This window comes from Lynx rufus, unplaced genomic scaffold, assembly GCF_022079265.1.
Source record: "Lynx rufus isolate CCGP_SWC_20201006 ecotype Redwood Valley unplaced genomic scaffold, mLynRuf1.p SCAF_2, whole genome shotgun sequence".
NCBI classification, from domain to species: domain Eukaryota; kingdom Metazoa; phylum Chordata; class Mammalia; order Carnivora; family Felidae; genus Lynx; species Lynx rufus.
Window position 1 is genome coordinate 178,708,818 of NW_025814834.1, and position 19,174 is coordinate 178,727,991.

Sequence of the window (19,174 nt, forward strand, 5' to 3'; positions counted from 1 at the left end):
GCAAGGTAAGCAGCGGGACAGGGGCATTTGAACATTTAGAAAGTAGGACTTTCTGCTTCCCTTGAGCTCTGGGGACCTTGCTCCAGGCCCGCAGAAGGGGAGGGAAAGTGTAGTAGGCTCAGTACATCTCTACATGGTCTGACCCTTCCAGACACACATTGCCAATTTCCGATCCTGTCTTTACCGCTACTTACTGTGAACATGGGCGAGTTAGTTTCTACCTGTGCCCTGCTTACCTCATTTATAAACGGGGATAATGGTTTACCTACCTCATGAGGTTGTTGGGAGGATGAGGTGGCTCTTGTGAAGGGTTTAGACCATGCCTTGCACGTAGTACGAACAGCAGTGTTAGCTATTAGTGGTACTGTTCCTCCTATGGGGCAGGTGCAGAGTCCAAATGGGTGTGATGGGAGGATCTAGAAGCTTGCATTTTGCCCTTCCCTCAGCTTGGAATCAGGTTTCTAGGCTCTTCCTCAGCACAGACACCTTTGAACAACTGGGCAGCCCTCACCGTTGGAAGAGGATACTCAGGCTGGGACTGACCTGCACTCAGAGCTCTGAAGAAGTTTCTGTTCCACCAGCAGGGAGCCTCTGCCGCGTGCCAACCCAGTGCTGGGCAAAGGAGGTGGTGATGAGCAAGCAGCCACCCGTTACCCTTGCCGCCACCTGGGATTCCCAGGCAGGACTCGGGCAGGTGGGAGCCACGGTATGGGGGTGCCAGGCTGGAAGCGAACCCAGGTCATGGGTGCCCCGGTAGGGAGGAAAGGGCCCAGCCTGCAGTGGGATCCTGCTTTGCACCTCCCTGCACACCTCTGCTTATAGGGTAAGAACACCAAGCACCTTCCCACGCCACCCCTCAGCCTGTGGCCCCCAGCAGCTAGGCTCCTCAGAGCTGGAGCCGACATCCAAGTGTTCCGTGTCCCCAGAATCACCAAGCAGGCACTCAGTTTCTCATGGAGTAACCGGATGTTTTTGAGTAGTCACCCCTGCACCTTCCCCTGCATGCTGTCACCTATGGGCCCAGGTGGGTGGCCTTCACAACTTCCTGTTTCTGTGGATCCAGAGGCCAACTGCTGTCAGTGTCTGCCAGCAAACTGGGAGTTCCTGGAGAACAGAGACCAGGGCTCATTCTGTGTCTCTGGTTCCCAGCACGAGGCCAGGCACACAGCAGGTATTTATAAAATGGGCTGGATTGCCCCCGGAAGAGGTCTGTAGTGGGGAACCTTAGGGCTCAGTCCCCAGTCCTGACCTAGTCTTCCATGGTGGCCCAGCTGGGGATGAGGAAACCCATGGACGCACACGTGTGTTTCGGGGGGAGGGTGACAACTAGAAGGGGCTGCGCTGCTGTTGACAGGCTGGCTCTTAACTCTGGGCAGCAAGCCCACCCTGGATGCAGGTGGTGAGGCCGAGGGAAGCAGGCATTTGAGATTTGGAGAAGTGGATACATCTCTGTGGAAAGGACAGCTGTCCTCACATAGGAGCTTTCTAGCTCCTCACACTATACATACTCTGAGCCTGTTTCCCCATTTGTAGAGGGAGGATAAAACCCACCAAGTCCCGCCTGCCTTACCTTGCACATGAGGTGCGTGGGACTTGAGAGCACAGTGGGCGCCCAGGGCTTAGCTCTGAGCTCCACGGGGGACACACCAAGGCCAGCCGCTAGGACTGCTCACTCAAAGTGGGTTGTGAGGAGGGCCCGCCACCCAGCCCGGCCTGCAGCACCGGCTTCTCCCAGGGCGGTCCTTGAGCTGCAAGGTCATCTACTGGCGGCCTCGCCTCTGCTGACTCGCAGCCTCCTTCCCACACCCGAGTTGGCTGGCTTTGCCCCCACCCCCGCCTCCCACCGGACTCCAGGGGCTTCGGCCCACCCAGCCTGGCTTCAAAGCAGTCGCCACCATCCCACCAAGCCGAGAAGGCAAGTTGCGAAGCGGACAGAGTACAAGCCTGGGGGCCAGACACACAGGGCTGGCGTCCCGCTTTGCCATTTACCAGCTCTGGTGGCAGTGATGCTGCTCCAGCTCGCTCCCCAGAGGCCCTCTGGCAGGCAGCAGGGAAGGCCCACCTGCTTCCGTGGCGAACAGCTCTCAGCCCAGTCCCTTTGGGAACTGCACTCTGCCCAAGGAGGCTACCCAACCCGTCTCTCCCACGCAGGGGAGCGGTGTATAGCCAGCCAATGATGGCGACAGACTGGTGGCGTCTGAAGAAAGGCTCACCTCCTTGCCACCCACGGAACTGGGAGCCGGCCGAGACCTCAGGTGCAGTCACCGGGCTCAGAGCCCTCTGCACAGCAATGCCGCCACCACTCCCCAAAGGTGCTAGTCCTTGAGGCCCTCCCCAAACTCACCTGCAGATTGTCTCGATGAGTTTCCCGGTGACCTACACCACTAGCTGTGTGACCTAATACTATCTGAGGTCCCTTATTTTGAGGGCCCAGAACACTGCCCAGCACACGGTACGCACCCAGCATCTTTCGTGAATACAGAAACACTGACCTTGCAAGAGCGGTGTGAGGAGTAAATAGGATGCGGTGTATAAGGTGCCGGGCCCAGAGCAGGACCTGGATGCTATGTGAATAGAGGCCAGCTGAACCACAGATGTATTCCATTAACCCGGATGCTAAGGAGAAACCTACAATGAATACTCTCTTCAGATTTCCCGCAGTCATTATGGAATGAGCCCACAATTCAAGGAGTCCCGTAAGATCGCCCAAGTGTCAGAGAGCACCTATTACATGGCAGATGCTAGGTGCACACCATCTACAGTCTTCAGAACAAGGAGGTCACGTTATCCTCAAGTTTCAGGTGAAGAAGGTGAAACTCAAAGAGACAAAGGCTCTTCTCTAAAGTCAAAATGGACCACGGCAGAGCTGAGCTTAAGGTCAGGCAGTCAGGCTGCCAGGACAGCACCTGCTCAGGACGCCACCTACACGCAGCCACAGGCGACCCTTCTGACAGCACCCCACACCGGGCACAGGCTCCAGTGCCTCTCAAGGGCTCTTTATTGGCATCCAGACCAGGGGACAAGGGAGCCCTCAGGCTCCGGGCAGTCACTGCCCTGGATGCAGGATCTTCCACGGGAGGGGCAAGGGGGCTTCAGACTCAGAGCGGTCCTTGGCTCACACGGCACCATGCAAATACAGAGCTAAAAACTTCCTGAATGTCTCTGGCTGGAAACCAGTCGGCCCAACAGGTTCCTGGAAAAAACACAGCCCATTAGGATCCTGCTACTAGGTTTAATGAAAACAAAGGTCGGTTTTATGTAAACCCTCAGACCTGGATAATCCCAGTCTCTTCCTCTCGTGGACCAAGAAGCGGCACCAGGGAGCTGGTACAAAGAGAGGACGGAGGGGCTGGGTTGGTGGACGTGATGCGCTCATAGTGCTTTCAGCCAGTTCGTCAGTGGGCACCGCCCTCACGCCTCATCCCTCTCACCTCAACCACGGTGAACAAATGGTCTGCTGACCCTTTCCGTTCCGGGGGACGATAATCCCTCACTAATCCACACACACAGATCAGGCCCCTTCTCCTGTACTGGGCCTATGCCCAGCGTTAGAAACCCAACGGAGGCTTGAATCTGGCTCTGCCCTCAAGGAGCTTGCGGCTGGGTGTTCAAACAGGGACAATAAACGGTGACAGGCCTCACAGCAGTAGGGAAATGATGCTCAGGAAGCAGGGGAGATGACTCACTGACTCCCATACATGGAAGAGACCAGGTATGAATGAGTATTAAAGGGCAAGGAGAGTGGGCCAGAAAGGCAGAACAAAAGGCAGGCGGCTTCACAGAGAGTACATGTGCCAGTGCAGAGGAGGGAAGAGAAGGGTGAGGCTGGAGCCCAGGGTCTGTGCTAGGGGGCGGGGTTGGGTTAGGAGCTCAACTTGACAGGCACCGAGGAGCCATCCGAGCAACCAGGATGTGTCTGGCACTAAGTCAGTGTTCTAGAAGGGAGGACCCAGAGACGAGAAGGAGAGCAGGGTTAAGGGCAGAGAGTGCAGGGGTAGCGGGTGTGGCTGCAGGTGACAGATAACGGTGTCTGGGGCCAAAGAGAAGGGCCCAGACGGGGGAGGGGTTTACAGGGCAGAAGCAGCACCGACAGGTACAAGAGACGTAACTATGCGGCTGCCGCACCGATGCTATTCGAGGGGCCGATACCAGCTCCGCACAGCACGTCTGCTCAGGCCCATGTGGGACCCCCAGCCGCAGACCCAGCAGCACCCCTACTCTGCTCTCTCGCAGCCCCCGATGCGCTCTTGACTCTTCAGAGTGCTCATCACTGGCTGACATTACAGCATTAATTTTAGACACCGCCACCGCCCACTGCACAGGAAGCAGGCCTACACTCTGCCAGTGGAGCACTGAGGTGCGGCAGTGATGAGCCACCGGAAGAATCCCGTGTCCTTGGAATGAAATGAAGGAATGAATGCCTCGTCCACAGGCCCTGCCTCCGAAGAGCTTAGGGCTCAGTTTGATGGAGGAGAAAAACCTACAAACAGCTGACTGCAGAACAGCAGCAGGACTGTGCTATGATGGGGGAAACACGGGGGCTATGGGACCCACCCGAGACACTTAAGTGAGGCTGGCAGGGGGGTGCTGGGTCCTTATGCTAAACCTGGAAGGACAAGGAGGGGATGGCCAGATGAAAGAAATGGGGGCGGGGGGAGAAGCCTCCTTTACAAAAGCAGCAGCTCCTACTAAGACCGCAGGCTAGCAGCTGGGCACGCAGGGTGCCGTGAGGAGCCAGGTGTGGAGGGGGACAGGGGGAAGCGGGAGGGGAGAGCCAGGGAGGGCCCAGGGTGGAAGGTGCCATTTTAGGTGACAGGCAGGGCTAAAGTAGCCCTCCAGGTAGAGATCCTGGGCAGGAAGTTCCTAAAGCCAGGGTCCCACTCGCAAGCATCCCTTCAACTCTACCCCTGGCTCACTCTGGGGAAACTGAGTCACAGCCCCGATCCAATCACAAGACTGGAGATGGCTGGACTTACCACCACCACCTTCTTTTTGATCACTGGGCGACACCAAAAATGCTGATAGAGGAGCTGGTCTGAGTCCACCCAGACCAGATTCTTGACGCCCTCGTTAGAGGCCAGGTCTGTGGTGTTCAGCTGTAACACCAGGAACTGGAAGACACGTCCATCGGTGCCCACGCTCTGCACAACTACCGGCTGCTCCAAAACTTTAGTGTCACTCTGAGAGGAAAAGGGGACAAGTAAATCAAACCAGAAACGCTGGGGTGTGAAGAACGGCACAGAACAGGCGGCTTCTAGTTCTGGCCTTTACAACAAACGTCTGCTCCCATTTAAGGGTTCCACCACGGGGCCATGAAAACAGAGTAAGTTGAGGGCACCATCCAGAATGAGGCCAGCCCTCCCTCCCCCAGCCTGGCTCTGCTGACGTGGCATCTCATGGTTAAGCACACGGAATAATCCCTGCCGCTGGGAGGTGATGACCGGGCAAGCGGCAAGAGTACAGGAAGGTGAGCTGGGAAGTTAACAAGAAATCCCTCAAACCCATGGTGTTACGTGATGGTAACGGCAGTGACATCAGTTCCATCGAACGTTAACCTGGAGGGTCAGTGAACATATATAACCTCACTCAGTTCTCACTCTACTTGACAGATGAGGAAACCGAGACTCAGCAAGGCAAGTGACTTATCTGAAGTCACACAGACGTGTGGCGCCGAACGGACTGGCCCACGCTCCGGCATGCTCACTTTCCACTTCTGCCTTGCTCCTGAGGGCCTGGCACCCTGGAATGCTCTAAGCCTGCAGTTAGTTGCCTTACTTGGGCTTCGTGCTCCCGATGCAACTCCAGAACGTGTCAGATTCCTGGAGTGTCCACAGCACTGTGTCGGCACCAGGTTTTCCCCAGTCAACACATTTGCTAATGCTCCTCAATTAGTGCCCCTTGGTAATAATAAGAACAGCAGCAACCAGTTACTGAAAGCCTCCCACGTGCCTGGCATTATACCAGTTTTACACAGAGTCACCTGTAATCTCATGATTCTAGCAGTCTATTCCCACTTCACTGATGAGGGTCAGAGAGGTGGTATAATCTGTTCCAGGTTACCCACGAGACGTGAGCCAGGATCAGACCCCAAGCTACGAAATCACTTAAAACCCCATCGTGACTGACACCTAGCGCCCCACTGTATCTGACACTAGTACCTCTCTGCACCCCTGGTAGCGTCCAGCGTGGATGACAAATTCTATGTTCACACCACTGAGACTCTGCGCAGAGTCCAGTTTGGTGACGACTACCCACGGGACAGAGATCCAACGGGCAAGCCCCATGAAGCAGAGCATCCTGGATTCAAAAATGCTGCCTACGTTCACCCCTCCGGGCTGAATGCGACATTAGGAATAGCTAATGTCAGACCTCAGTGTGGGCCACACCGGGACTGCTGGCCTTAGAAATACCTGTTCTTAGCTGCACGAGAAATAAATAAAAAGAAAAGTACCTCTAAGTGTTAGCTGAGAATTCTGTATTGACTCTTATCTCCCTCTACAGATCAATAAAACTGCAGGTAGTACATAAATTTCTCAGCAATTTTACCCTTTACATGGAGGCTCTTCCCATAATTGCTCAACTTCACATCCCCAGGAATAATTTGTACCTGGAGAGGGTGGGGAGGTCCCCTCTCCTACCCAACTGGGTGGCAATTAGCGTCAGCCTTGCTACCCGGGCTCTGCTGGCAACAGCTGGCACAGACGCTATGACGAGCTTGCAGACCTGGTACCTGGCATGTGACTGTCTGCTTCCTTCCCCGGCCCCAGAGTCGAGAGGCAGCATGTCCTTTGAAGCTGGAGGGATCAGGGCTCCAATGCCAGCTTCCTCACTCGACAGCTGTGGGATCTTGGGCAAGTCACCTAACCGTCCAGAGCCTTCATGAGTATGCAGTCAGAGAATGGGAATAAAGACAACAACCCTCAAGGATTGGAAAGTCACATGAAGATGTGACAGTGGCTAATCTCTTAGCTGTGTGACACTGGCAAAGTTACCTAGCCTCCCTGAGTTTCAGTTTCTTCATCTGTAACATGAAGCTGACAGTATCTGCCCAGGGGGTTGCTACAGGGATCTGACAATGCAGTGGTTTTCAACCTTGAGCTTAAACCAGCATCACCCAGAGGGCTTCTCACAGCACTGGTTACTTGGGTTCCATCCCCAGTTTCTGATGCAATTTTGCATTTCCACCAAGTTCCCAGATGATGCTCATGCAGCTAATACACGACCACACTTTGAGAAACACTGACACAAAGAATCCTAATTAAACATCTGGCACGTGGCAAATGTTCAATCTAGGCAAGGTCCATTCCACTCCCTATCTCATTGGGCTAACCACACCTCCACAAACCCACCTAGTTCCTAGACCAAGAAGGATGGGAAACAGAACACTGTGAGTTTCACTCCTCCGGGGGGGCCTCGGACCTGGGAGCTGGCAGCAACTCTCAGCACTCCTCCTAATACACACCCATCCCACCCCCTCCCCGACTCCCCAGGATCCAGTGTCCTGGGCCTGCTCAGGGAATCCCCTACTGCCATTCCCTACTCCCTCCCGGGAGGCCTTTGCTCCCAGCCAGGCTCTCACCAATGTGGGGGCTAGCTCTGTGGGACAACTACTCAGCCTGCACGCTACACCATCCAGGTCTGAGACCCTCTCTCAGAATCAAGGGGCTATCACCAAATGGCATCTGGGTCCCCAGAACCCGCCCTCACTTGGCAGGCAGGTCTGCACCACCTCTACTGCTCTCCTTCCTCCTGCCCAAAGGAGCCTTGTGCTCCAGGTCTGGTATCAGAGAACCGAGGCGGCATCCCAGAGCACAAGTAACTGAAGCTGTAGGCGCTGGGTGCACCTAGTTCCGGTCCTCTCTCCCCCACTCACTGTGTGTAATGCTGGACAAGCTGTATTTGGTGGCATCACTTGGGAAACGGGGATGACGAAGAAACCTTGTGGGCTATTTTGATCAACAAATGAGGTATCTTATGTAAAAACACAGGCACACCGTAGGCCCCTGACAGATGTCAGTTTACCCCTGTGGGGTGAGTGGAAGAGCCTCTCCCTGAAACTCCTCAGTCAAGCAAGGAATCCCCCCTGTGCCTCCCTTCTTTCCGTGAGCAGCGTAAGCAGGAGGCCAACAACACGTCAAGTACCTTGGAGGTCTTCTCCACATACATACCCCATAGAGGCGCCGGGCCTGAGCCAGGGCATTGCCAAAGGCAAACAGGATCATCTTGGCCCGCAGGTGATCTGGTTGAAGGCGGTGTGGTCGTAAACTGGCTGTCTCCAGGAAATATAAGGTGTGGGGATAGGGGTAAGGATAGCCCTCCTGGAATCCTGCAAGGTACATAATCATGTGGAGGGGTGGAAAGGATGATCAGCCTGTCCCAAAGCCTGAGGAATGTCACCCGACCTTAGCTCCATGCCAGGTACTACAGACTCAGTAAAGGCAGATGTTATCCCTACAGCTCGGGGGATGACAAACTACAGCCTGCCAGCCACATCTGGCCCCTCCCATTTGTGAAAATAAAGTTTATACTGGGACGTAGTCATGTCCACTCATTTACACAGTGTCTACGGAGTAGCTGTCACAGAGACCATCTGTGGCCTGCTAAACCTGAACTATTTACTATCTCTTTACTGAAAATGTTGCCAACCTGTGCCAGGTGATTCCTGCATGCTAGCTCTAACGACACCCCTTTCTCGCTCATTCAAGCACATAGGTGACAATGATGTCAGTAGAAGGAAACCTGAAATCTACGCTAATTATATTTTTAAAAGCAAATCGTTTACGAAATTCCACACTTTATTATTAGCAATAAATAACTCACTTCACACCTCACAAGTGAGCTGCAAACACTGGCACTGAGAATCAAGGCTTAGCCCTTGTTATCCCAGCCACACAACCCTGCCAGGCCATCATTCTCATCCCCTGCACTGCTAGGAGTAAACCCTGGGTAGGCTGGCAGCTTCCGGAACAAGTAATCTGGCTCAGTGAAAGCAGGTGTGAAAGGAGGAAGAAAGAGGTCGGGAAGACACTGGCTATGAAAATCCCAGAGGTGGGTGCCTGGGTGGCTCAGTAGGTTAAGCATCTTACTTTGGCTCATAGGTCATGATCTCAGGGTTCATAAGTTTGAGTCCTGCATCAGGTGAGCACAAGTCCTGCTTCGGGTGAGCCCTACTTCTCTCTCTCACCGCCCCCTCTTGCTCTCTGCCCCTCCTGGGATTCTCTCTCTGCCCCTTGCTCCCTTGTGCCCTCTCTGAAAAGAAAAGAGAAAAGAAAAGAAAAGAAAAGAAAAGAAAAGAAAAGAAAAGAAAAGAAAAAAGAAAGAAAATCCCAGAGGCAAGCGCTGCTTCAGACAGACAAGACTTCCCGTGGGCACTTCGGTGGGCCCTCCCCGTGCGCCCAGCCTGAGACATGCACCAGGAACAGCAGCCAAGTGCAGCCTGCCACTACTTTTGAGAGGCTCAGTCTAGAGGGGAAGCAGACGGAAAAAGTGACCATCTCCACACGGAGGACATGTGAAGATATGGGGTGAGCCAGGGGCCGGGGGAGGACAGATGAAAGGCCTCTGACGATGCTGGAAGACCTCACAGCATTTCTGGGAAGAAGAGATTCCAAAGATGAACTGTGACAGATGAACTACTGAGGTGAAGGCAAAAAGAGGTGGACGGTCACAAATCTCAGGGAGAGGACGTGCCGGAGCCTCTGGTGAGAAGGGCTCCACGTGTTACACGTAGCTGGAATAATGGAGGGTCTGCGGGGTACGGGGGAGACACAAGTAAGGTTGGTGGCTGGAGAGAGGGGCCGAGGCCGGGCCTGGAGGCCCTCATGTGATAAGCTGAGGAGTTCCAACTTTACCCAACAGGCAACGGGGAGGTGGGCATGGAGGGAAGGACGGAATCTGCTTCAGAAGGGTGCCTCTGGAACCGGGAACCAGAGGGACTGACAGAAAACAGCCTAGGTCAGACTGGCCAGCTGGGAGGCTGTGGCAACAGGCTGGCCGAGAGTGGGTGGGGCTGCTGGAGGTTGTCACTGTGGAGATGACGGGAGGCTGGGAGAAAGACACTACACCTCACAGGGACGGACTGGATGGCACGAACAGCGGGCCTGCCCAGCCTGACACCCTCATTTCTGTCTTGGCTGCCTAGGGAGATGGTGGTGCCTTATTTGATGGAGCTTAGATGAACAGCCCCATTTGAGGCCTGTGGGGCTTCCTCAGTCCTAGCAGAATGTTGGCCAGAGTTTACAGGGTGCATGGAGAGAAGGGTGTCTCTCAAGGGACGTGTGAATAAAGGAAACACCTGGTGCCTGACCAAAAGGCCCCCCAAAGATACCCATTCCAACTCTGATGCAACAGTTACCTCTCAGAGGTCAAAAGCAAAGTCAGCCTTTGAACTGAACCCCTTAACCTCCCTGAGTCTCGTTTCCTTGCCTACAAAATGGGAACAACAGTACCTGGCACAAAGGCTGCTACATGGCTCTTAGGAGAAAACGCGCATGAGGCACCCAGCGCAGACTTAGTAAGCATTCAATATATCCCTTCCCTTCAGAAAAAGCAAGACCCTCATCTCCATGCTTCCTGGAAATGCAAGGCTTTGACATTTACCTGTGTTGTCTTTCACATCATAAACATTACATTCCTGAAGATCAATAGTGGGTGATATGGGATAGAAAGTCTCAAGAACATGATTCTTAGTAGCTTCAACCTCCTCCTTGGAGGCGATGGCGGGCAGCAGATCCTTGGTATTCAGTTGGGCTCCGCTAGAACCACGGACCTGAAGGAGAAAAGACTCTAAAAGGGGAGAAAGACAATTAGTCTACCCTGGTCTAAAGTCTTACCTCAGCTCAGCAAAGTCTAGAGCCTTCACCCTGCCATGCTCAAGTCTTACCACTGTCCTAGCTGATCAGCCTAATTGCAGAAAACAAAACTTTGGTTAAATGTTAACCCGGGGATTCTTGAGAAGGGGATCAATCGATGCACTCTTCTTCCTGTGTTCCCTGGCCAACGAGCCCTGAGGCCCGGCAGGCTCTCTAGGTTAGGGCTGCCCCACACAGATGTTCCCAAGCACCTGCTCTACACTGGAGACCTAGAAATTAATGACAGTTACCCTATGCTCTCGAGAAGCTCACCAGGTAAGGTGCATACAAAAGTATGAGCCATATTCAGAGACAGTAGAGGTGGGGAAAGCCGGCCTCCTCTCAGAGGTCTGAGAATCCTTCTGAAAGTGGTGTGCCTTCAAACTAGCTTCCGACGGATGGATAAGAGCAGAACTTCTCAACTGTGGCACTATTCTCATTTTGGACCAGATAATTCTTCGGTAAGGGAAACTGTCCTGTGCAGCATCCCTCACCCTTACCCCCTAGATGCCAGCAGACCTCCCCGCTCTTTAAGTCATGACAATCAAAAATGTCTCCAGACCTTGCCACATCTCCCTTAGAGGGCAAAACTGCCCTTGGTTAGTTAACAGTTGGCCCAGGCAAAGAAAGGGAAGGAAAAACATTTTGGTTAAGGAAGAATAACCTGTGCAAAGGCACAGAAGTGTGCTCCTCCACGGCAGAGTTTAAGGAGACAAATCCAGGTGACTAGAGCGTGCTGTGGCAGGGAGGGAGGGAGGGAGGGAGGGAGAGGGACTGAAACCAGAGGCTGAGGAGAAAGGCTTTATTAAACTCCGGAAAAGGGCCAAGTTGTCTTCAACAGCTGACAGTGAAAAAACTGTGCCAGTCAGAAAGCCTCACCTAGGTCGGATCAGCGTATTTGCTACATGGAGACACAAGTTTATGAGGAAACAAACTCGCATCGGACTAATCAGCAAACCTGCCACCGTGAACATGTGCGGATGCCCTTCACGGAGGTCCCCACGGGAAGCTGCGTTGCCACCAGGCAAAATGTGCCTGAATGCCTCCCTGAGAATGGCCTCCTGAAGATTCTCCACGGAGGCAAATCTTCCTCTGCTTTGGGTTTTTAGAAACAGTCAAATCATAATGTGATGGTAACAGATCAAGGGTAATGATCTTCTATGTCTAAAAGCTGGTTTGGCCAAGAGCGCTGTCATATAATTAGCGTGTGGTCTCCCTCACTGGGTATGTAAAACAGGGATGCTACATCTGTGGATGGATAAACTCTGATCTGCTTGTTAAAGTACATCATACCCACACCTCAAGAAGAGTTTCCTAAAGTATTTCCTGTTTCCTCACATATAATCTGCAAGGAAGATAAATGTGCCCGGACCTCTCCTAACCTTGGGTTTTAGATTCTCCCCACAGACCACTCTAGTGTGGTTTCCAGTTCAATTCCCTCCACATCCCTCCTCCAGTGACAGCTCCAAATGGGGCAGTTTAATTAGAGGTAATACTTGATGATGGGCCAACAAGTACTCCTCTATTAATGAGGATCACTAATTTCCTTAGTGGTGCCATTACCTCTGCAAAGCTGACTCCGTGCCAGAAAGTCCATACTCAAAGGGGCAAGCTGGAGAAACCTGACCAAGTAGATGTCCTGAAAATCCCAAAATCATTCCAGAGCTGGTTTCCCTGCTCCAGAATTCCACCAATCACAACACTGGTGTGCTTTGAACATCCCTGAAACCCCTCAGCGTGGTAATCATTTGCCCATCCCTTCAGTCAGCACCTATCATGTGCCATAAACTGTTAAGACACAGCAGACAAAAATGAATAAGGCAAGGTCCCTGCCATCAGAAGTTCAGTCTAGTGGGACAGATATTAGATATTAGAGAATTCCAATACAGTATAATACATGCTCTAATAAAAATAGGCATGATTGGCATAAGAAGCACAGAAGAGAACTAGCTAATCTCTGCATTCACATAGGAAGGGGGCTGGGGCCTTGCAGACAAGTAGAATTTAACCAAAGGAGGAAAGTAGAAAAGAACATTCCACACAGAATGTACAGCACAGTGCAAAAGCTGTCAAAGTTTCATGCCAAAAAGCTCCAGGTGGCTGAAGTGTAAATTTGGCCCGGGGATAGGGGCGCCTGGGTGGCTCAGTCGGTTAAGCGGCCGACTTCGGCTCAGGTCATGGTCTTGAGGTCCGTGAGTTCGAGCCCCACGTCGGGCTCTGTGCTGACAGCTCAGAGCCTGAGGCCTGTTTCAGATTCTGTGTCTCCCTCTCTCTGACTCTCCCCTGTTCATGCTCTGTCTCTCTGTCTCAAAAATAAATAAAAAACGTTAAAAAAAAATTTTTTTTTTTAAATTTGGCCCGGGCGCGCCTGGGTGGCGCAGTCGGTTAAGCGTCCGACTTCAGCCAGGTCACGATCTCGCGGTCCGTGAGTTCGAGCCCCGCGTCAGGCTCTGGGCTGATGGCTCAGAGCCTGGAGCCTGTTTCCGATTCTGTGTCTCCCTCTCTCTCTGCCCCTCCCCCGTTCATGCTCTGTCTCTCTCTGTCCCAAAAAAAAAAAAAATAAATAAACGTTGAAAAAAAAAATTAAAAAAAAAAAATAAATAAAAATAAAATAAAATAAAATAAAATTTGGCCCGGGGATGGGGCTGAAGGTGGGGGTAGCAGAGAAGGAGGTAAGACTAGAAAGACTAGGTGGTGGCCACATCACAGCGGCTCTGGATCCTATGATAAATGGTTTAAGCTCCTGGGAGACACTTAAGGATCTGAAACAGGGGAGGGAAGTGCGCTTTAGAAAGATCACTCTGGCAGCTACGTGGAAAATGGATTTGGAAAAGGAAGAAAGCATGAATGGGGTAAGAAGGCTCTTGCAATCCAGTATGAGCTTTGTGAAGGCAGAGATAGACTGTGCTTCATCACTTCTTATCTTCAACATTTAGGCACTCATGGGCACTCAATAGATAGATATGGTTGAATTAAGTCTTGGGAAAAAGTGACTAAAACCAAAAAGACTGGCCTGTGGCTAACGATAGGAGGAGGTGTCTGAGCCTACAAACTGGTCTGTGAAGGATGGAAATGAGCACAGGTATGGAGGCGGTGGTGGTGAGCTGGTAGTCAGGCTAAAAGTAGAAAGATAAAATACAGACCAAGATGACTAACCTCGATTCCAGGTGGTGGATAACGTGTAGTTTTTGGCACAGATCCGCCTGGCCAGAGAGGGATGCTTGAGAATCTGGGATTTACACAGCTGTATCAGACTGTCCACAATGACTGGGCTTGGAGGAAAGAAGAAACATTTGGAGATGTAAAGCAACAGGTTGACTCCCAAGATCCATTGACTGGAAATCTTATTGACTTGGGGGAAACTCACCAGTAGGTCTCTCTCTTGGGGGTGTCTTCAGTGGAGTGCCAAAGACGGGCGTGAAAGATCACATTCAGAATGCGTTCATCTTGGTTCTCTATGTGGTTCTTTGGATCATCAACAAGGCTAAGCACTTTCTTGGGAAGGCCTTCTATTAATTTGGCCTTGGTTAGCCACAGGGCCTGCTTTACACCTTTGGGGTAATCAGTTACAAAAACCAAAAAAACAAAAAAGGTGATTCAATAAGAATTGCTGAAGTCTGCCAATAGCTTCTTAGGGAAACGTCTGTCTTGAGAGAGACAGGATTTGTACTGTGACATCTGAGGAGTCAGAACTAAAATAAGAGTGAACGCCAGGACCACCAAATTTCAACTCAACCTCAGGAATGACTGCCTATCTAAGGATGGTCAACAGTTGACTGAGGCAGTCGATGCCTGCACAGGAGGAATTCAAACAGCAGCTAAGATGGCTGGGGTCGTAAGGCTAAATCTTGCAGGAAAGTGTCTGTCTGTTGCCTGCAAGATTCAGACTCTAGACTCTGGGACTAGATCGACAGATGCCAACATTTCAAATCCTAGATCCCTTCTATTAACCCACACCAAAATCCCTGATTGGAAAAGCCCTGACAGTGGGCTGGTGACTGCTTTGGGTAGCAGGCTACTCATCCCAGATGGGAAAACACCACTGTTTCAGAGATAGATCTTCATTTAAAAGCTATGTCTGGGATTAAATGGAGCCTAGGGTACTTTGGGGGAGACACCTTCAGGCAATTTCCTTTGTGCTAATAAATGAAATGCTATAAGGGCAATGGGACTTTTCACTTTCAGCCTTGCAGGCCTTGAGAAATACAAACATTTAAAAATACAACTTCTGGATTTTGTGGTGCACCAGAAAAAGCTCTGAGTGGGAGTCAGGTAACCTGAATTTTAGTTCTGACACTGCCACTGTTTCTTAAACTTCAAAAAATTTAAAAAAAAGATTTTTTTTTAATTAAAAAAATTGAGATTTGGGGGCACCTGGGTGGCTCAGTTGATTGAACATCCAACTCTTGTCAGGTCATGATCTTAAGGTCATGATATCAAGTCCCAGGATGGGCTCGCTGCACTCTCCAGTGGGCATGGAGGCTGCTTAAGATTCTCTCTCCTCTCTGCCTCTGTCCCTTCCCCGCTCGCTCTCTCAAAAAAAAAATAAAAAATAAAATTGAGATTTTTATGGTTCACTAGAATACGAATAATATGTAATAATTACAGATGCCATTTACTGAGCATCACCATTTACCTGTGCCAGGTACTTTATCTATGAGTTGGATGTGATTTTATGGAATGGAGGAGATCCATCTGGAATCCATTATAGGATGGATTTTATGAAACTCAGAGACTAAGGAATTTACTTCAAGTTACACACCCCGAAAGTGATGGTGGGGAGGACAACGTGAGTCTGTCTACCCTAAAGCCTGGTAATGTTCCCAGGGTCACTCAAGGGTACCAAGTCTTGTGAGGTCCATCATAACACCTTGGTAGGGCAATAGAAGTGTTTAGATGCTGTAAAGTCAGTTTTCAGGAATGGGTCTGATGGGCTTAAGAGACTGGCTGGTTGACTTAAGTTTTTGTCAAATCAAGGATTTATTCTCTGGCTTAGTCCGAAAATCCTGCCAGGTCTTTGTTTCTTAACTACTCCTTGGAAAATACTGCTCCCACTGAACCTGACCATTTTGTGTTTTTAGAACCAGAATCTGCACAGTAATTTGGGGACTAAGGAAGAATAGGCAAGAATACAGGCAAGAAGACAGAAAGGGGGGACACATGGGTGGCTCAGTCAGTTAAGCATCCAACTCTTGATATCAGCTCAGGTCGTGATCTCCCAGTTCGTGAATTCAAGCCCTGAGTCTGGCTCTGCGCGGACAGTGAGAAGACTGGTTGGGATATTCTCTCTTTCTCTCTCTCTCTCTCTCTCTGCTGCCCACCCCCCTGCCCACCGCTTCTCCACCTCCCCCCACCACGCGCTGGCACTATGTCTCAAAATAAACTTAAAAAAACAAAACATATATATATATATATATATATATATATATATATATATATGGAAAGTGACTCAATAAAAGAAGCCCTCCCATCCCCCACGGACCCTGTAAAAGAATTTCTGGTACTGCTCTAGACACACAGACTGGTTTCATTCAGCTCAGTCATTCTGACCTGCTCTTAGTGAGAATGAGGTGGGGAGGTGGGGGAAATAGGCTAGATGGCTTTTAGGTCCAAATCCCTTCCTTGAGAACACCTCAGCTCTGACCTTTGACAAAGGACACTGATCTAGGAAACCAGATACGTAGCCCTGGCTTCACTATTAACCCACAGGGCATCTCTGGGCAAATCACATCCCTCTCTGTTACATTCACCAAGCCTGGGATATGAGGCCATAGGCCAGGCGATTAAGCACGCTTTCAGCTACGACTTTCCACTATAAACTCCCTCCACCTATTTCTTCAATGTAGTTATGTGTCCAGGGTGTTAAGAGCTGCAAGGGTCAATGTGGTCCAACTAGTCAAAACCACTCAGTTCACAGAAAAGAGAGGCTCTGGAAGGTTCAGCCACTTGCCCCAAATGACTGAGATTTAGATAGAGGCACGGCTAGGGCAGAAACCAGGTCTTTTCACCTCGCCACTCAACCTAATATTCGCTCACACAAGCACAGCACTTCACATCCCACTTAACCCTGAAACCCTCAGAAGACGTAATCACTACCGGCCCCATTTCGCAAAAGAAACCGAGCTTCACAAAGTTTCAAGGTCTTGACTAAGGCCACAGAGGGTCGGGGTCGGTGCTGGGCGGAGGAACAAGGTCCCTCCTGCTGGTCCTAGGGTCTCACCCTCGAGGAGGCGGCAACGGTGGTGGAAGACGTAGCAGGCCCGATCCTTGTACAGCGGCTGCTCGTGAATCGGGGTTGGGCGGCGGAACTTTGGGTGCGTCCAACCAGGGTCCCAGGGTGGGAAGACCGGCCGCGCCAGCCCGGGCATGAAGTGCATCTTCCCAGCGTAGGTGATGGGCTCCAGTCCAGGGATCTCGTACACCCTGTCCAGGGGAGGAGGCTCGGGCTTCCGCGTGGAGCGCACGCCCCACTCGTACGCCCCGCGTGTCGGGGTCCCGCAGCCCCCAAGACCGAGCGGCCCAGGGCGAGCCAGTGCACGCCTCGCGGGCCCCGACGCCAACGCCATCCCGACTTAGTTTCCTCAAGACCTCCACCTGGACGCCGCCATATTCCCGCGCGCAAAGCCTGCTGGAAGCGAAAGGGGCGGGATGCCAAGGCTCGTTTTATGATTGGCATCCACTTCAACCAATAATGTTCAAGATGTCCCTGACTTGCCCCACCCCTCGGACCACTTTTATTTTCTCATAGGTGAGACCCGCTAGGCACTTCCCGCCTCCCGGGAGAGGGCGGAACCTGGAGTAACCTCTCGGGGAGAGGCGCGGGTGTGTAGGTGAGTGGTTTTGGTAGAGGCTGGCATAGGACTAGGGATAGAACACCAGTACTTCAAACCTGAATTTAAGGTAACCTTGACCGCTTACGGGCAGCTGACGCTTGGCAGGGCACTTTCCTCTGAGCCCCAATGTCCCTTACTGTAAAAATAGGGATCGAAATGCCTAAGGGCGTCCGCACAGCTCCCGCCCCTAGTGGGTGCGCTGGAAGTTTCCTTGCTTCACCACCCACTTCTCACAGCTGCTGCGCCTTCACCGGGGTCACCCGCTGAGCCTGAGCGTGGCCCTGTCCACTACACCAGCGCCGCATCCGACTGCACGCCCCTTCCCCGGCGTCAAGAGGGAGTTAGTTTCCTCCCATTTCCTTGGGGTTTCCCCATCTGCCTCCTAGAAGCTAGCCCAGAGCTATGGAGATGTTCTTTGCTCCTTGCACCGACACCAATTTATCAAATGCTTGCGGTGTTGGTCAAGCACTGTGGTGAGCGTTGGGTTTGCGTTGGTGAATAAAACAGCTATGGCATGAAGAGTTTATGGGCAGAAAGCAAGTAAAGTAAATAAGCGATTGCAACACGCATGTATATTTCCTATTTCTTTTCCCCAGTTATTTTTCTTTTTAGCATTTAACACTAAATACCGTGTTTTCCATTTGGGTCTTGTCTGATGACCTTCTCTTCCACTAGAATGTAAACTCCATGAGTGCAGCAGGTTTTGTTTCCTCACTGCTCTATCCCGTGCACCTAGAACAGCAGTAAATATGTGGTAAATGAATCAATACATAGAGGAAACAAATAGGGTATGTGACAGGCATGAGAAAGGGGAGGTTCAGGATGGGCCTCTGAGAGGAGGTGACCTTTAAGGAAGACCCAAAGGTCATCTCGCCAGAGGCAACACAGGTGTCAAGGCCTGGCTTAAAGTTAATGCTTCTTAGACTGGAAAGGTAGAGGCTAGGAGCAGGCAGGAACCAGATCTTTAAAGTTCACGGTGGACTTGGCCAACTTCTCTCCCAATTTCCAAAACATCAAAGAAGGTAGGGTAATTAAGACGCAGAGAAGGTAAGTTTAAGGCAAATACTGATAGGAATAACCCTCATGCTATATTGCAGTTTACAGTAACAGAGCTTTTACTTATCTCACTTATCTTGCAAAAACTTCGGGAGTTAAAAAAAAAAAAAGCATAAAGAGGGCTCCAGACTTCATTCACTCACAATACCTACCTGGTCCATAGCACAAAATAAAAATGAGTTGAATTGACGTAACACCATGCTAGACTGCAAGCTTTATCTCTTTATGTAGAGAGCCCGTGTCCTATTTATATCTGTTGTATCTCAGCACCTAGCACTGTGCCTGGCTCCCAGACCTTATTTATAAACTGAATGAGCACTCACCATTCACTGGAGCCTTGCATATGCCAGGCTTGTGCTTGGTGGCAGAATACAGGAAGAATAAGACACCATCCTTGCCCTCAAGGGGGTTGCAGCCTGCTCAACCCTCCTGAAA

The 19,174-nt window shown here is 51.3% G+C and overlaps 1 protein-coding gene across 1 annotated transcript; it reads right to left on the reverse strand.

The window, feature by feature from the left end:
- Positions 1-2,980: 2,980 nt before the first annotated feature.
- MRPL37 (mitochondrial ribosomal protein L37) lies at positions 2,981-17,449 on the reverse strand. Its single transcript, XM_047083935.1, has 7 exons — positions 17,071-17,449; positions 14,218-14,401; positions 14,007-14,122; positions 10,600-10,785; positions 8,169-8,326; positions 4,977-5,180; positions 2,981-3,193 (listed from the first exon to the last, which is right to left on the reverse strand). The coding sequence occupies exons 1-7, from the start codon at positions 17,414-17,416 to the stop codon at positions 3,116-3,118; spliced, it is 1,272 nt and encodes a 423-aa protein (XP_046939891.1). The 5' UTR covers positions 17,417-17,449; the 3' UTR covers positions 2,981-3,115.
- Positions 17,450-19,174: the final 1,725 nt, after the last annotated feature.

Coding starts and splice junctions, on each gene's coding strand:
- MRPL37 (XM_047083935.1), bottom strand. CDS start 17,416: ATGGCGTTGGCGTCGGGGCCCGCGAGGCGTGCACTGGCTCGCCCTGGG. Junction 14,402..17,070: donor CCGTTGCCGCCTCCTCGAGG/GTGAGACCCTAG, acceptor ATTACCCCAAAG/GTGTAAAGCAGGCCCTGTGG. Junction 10,786..14,006: donor ATCCACCACCTGGAATCGAG/GTTAGTCATCTT, acceptor CTCCCCTTTTAG/AGTCTTTTCTCCTTCAGGTC.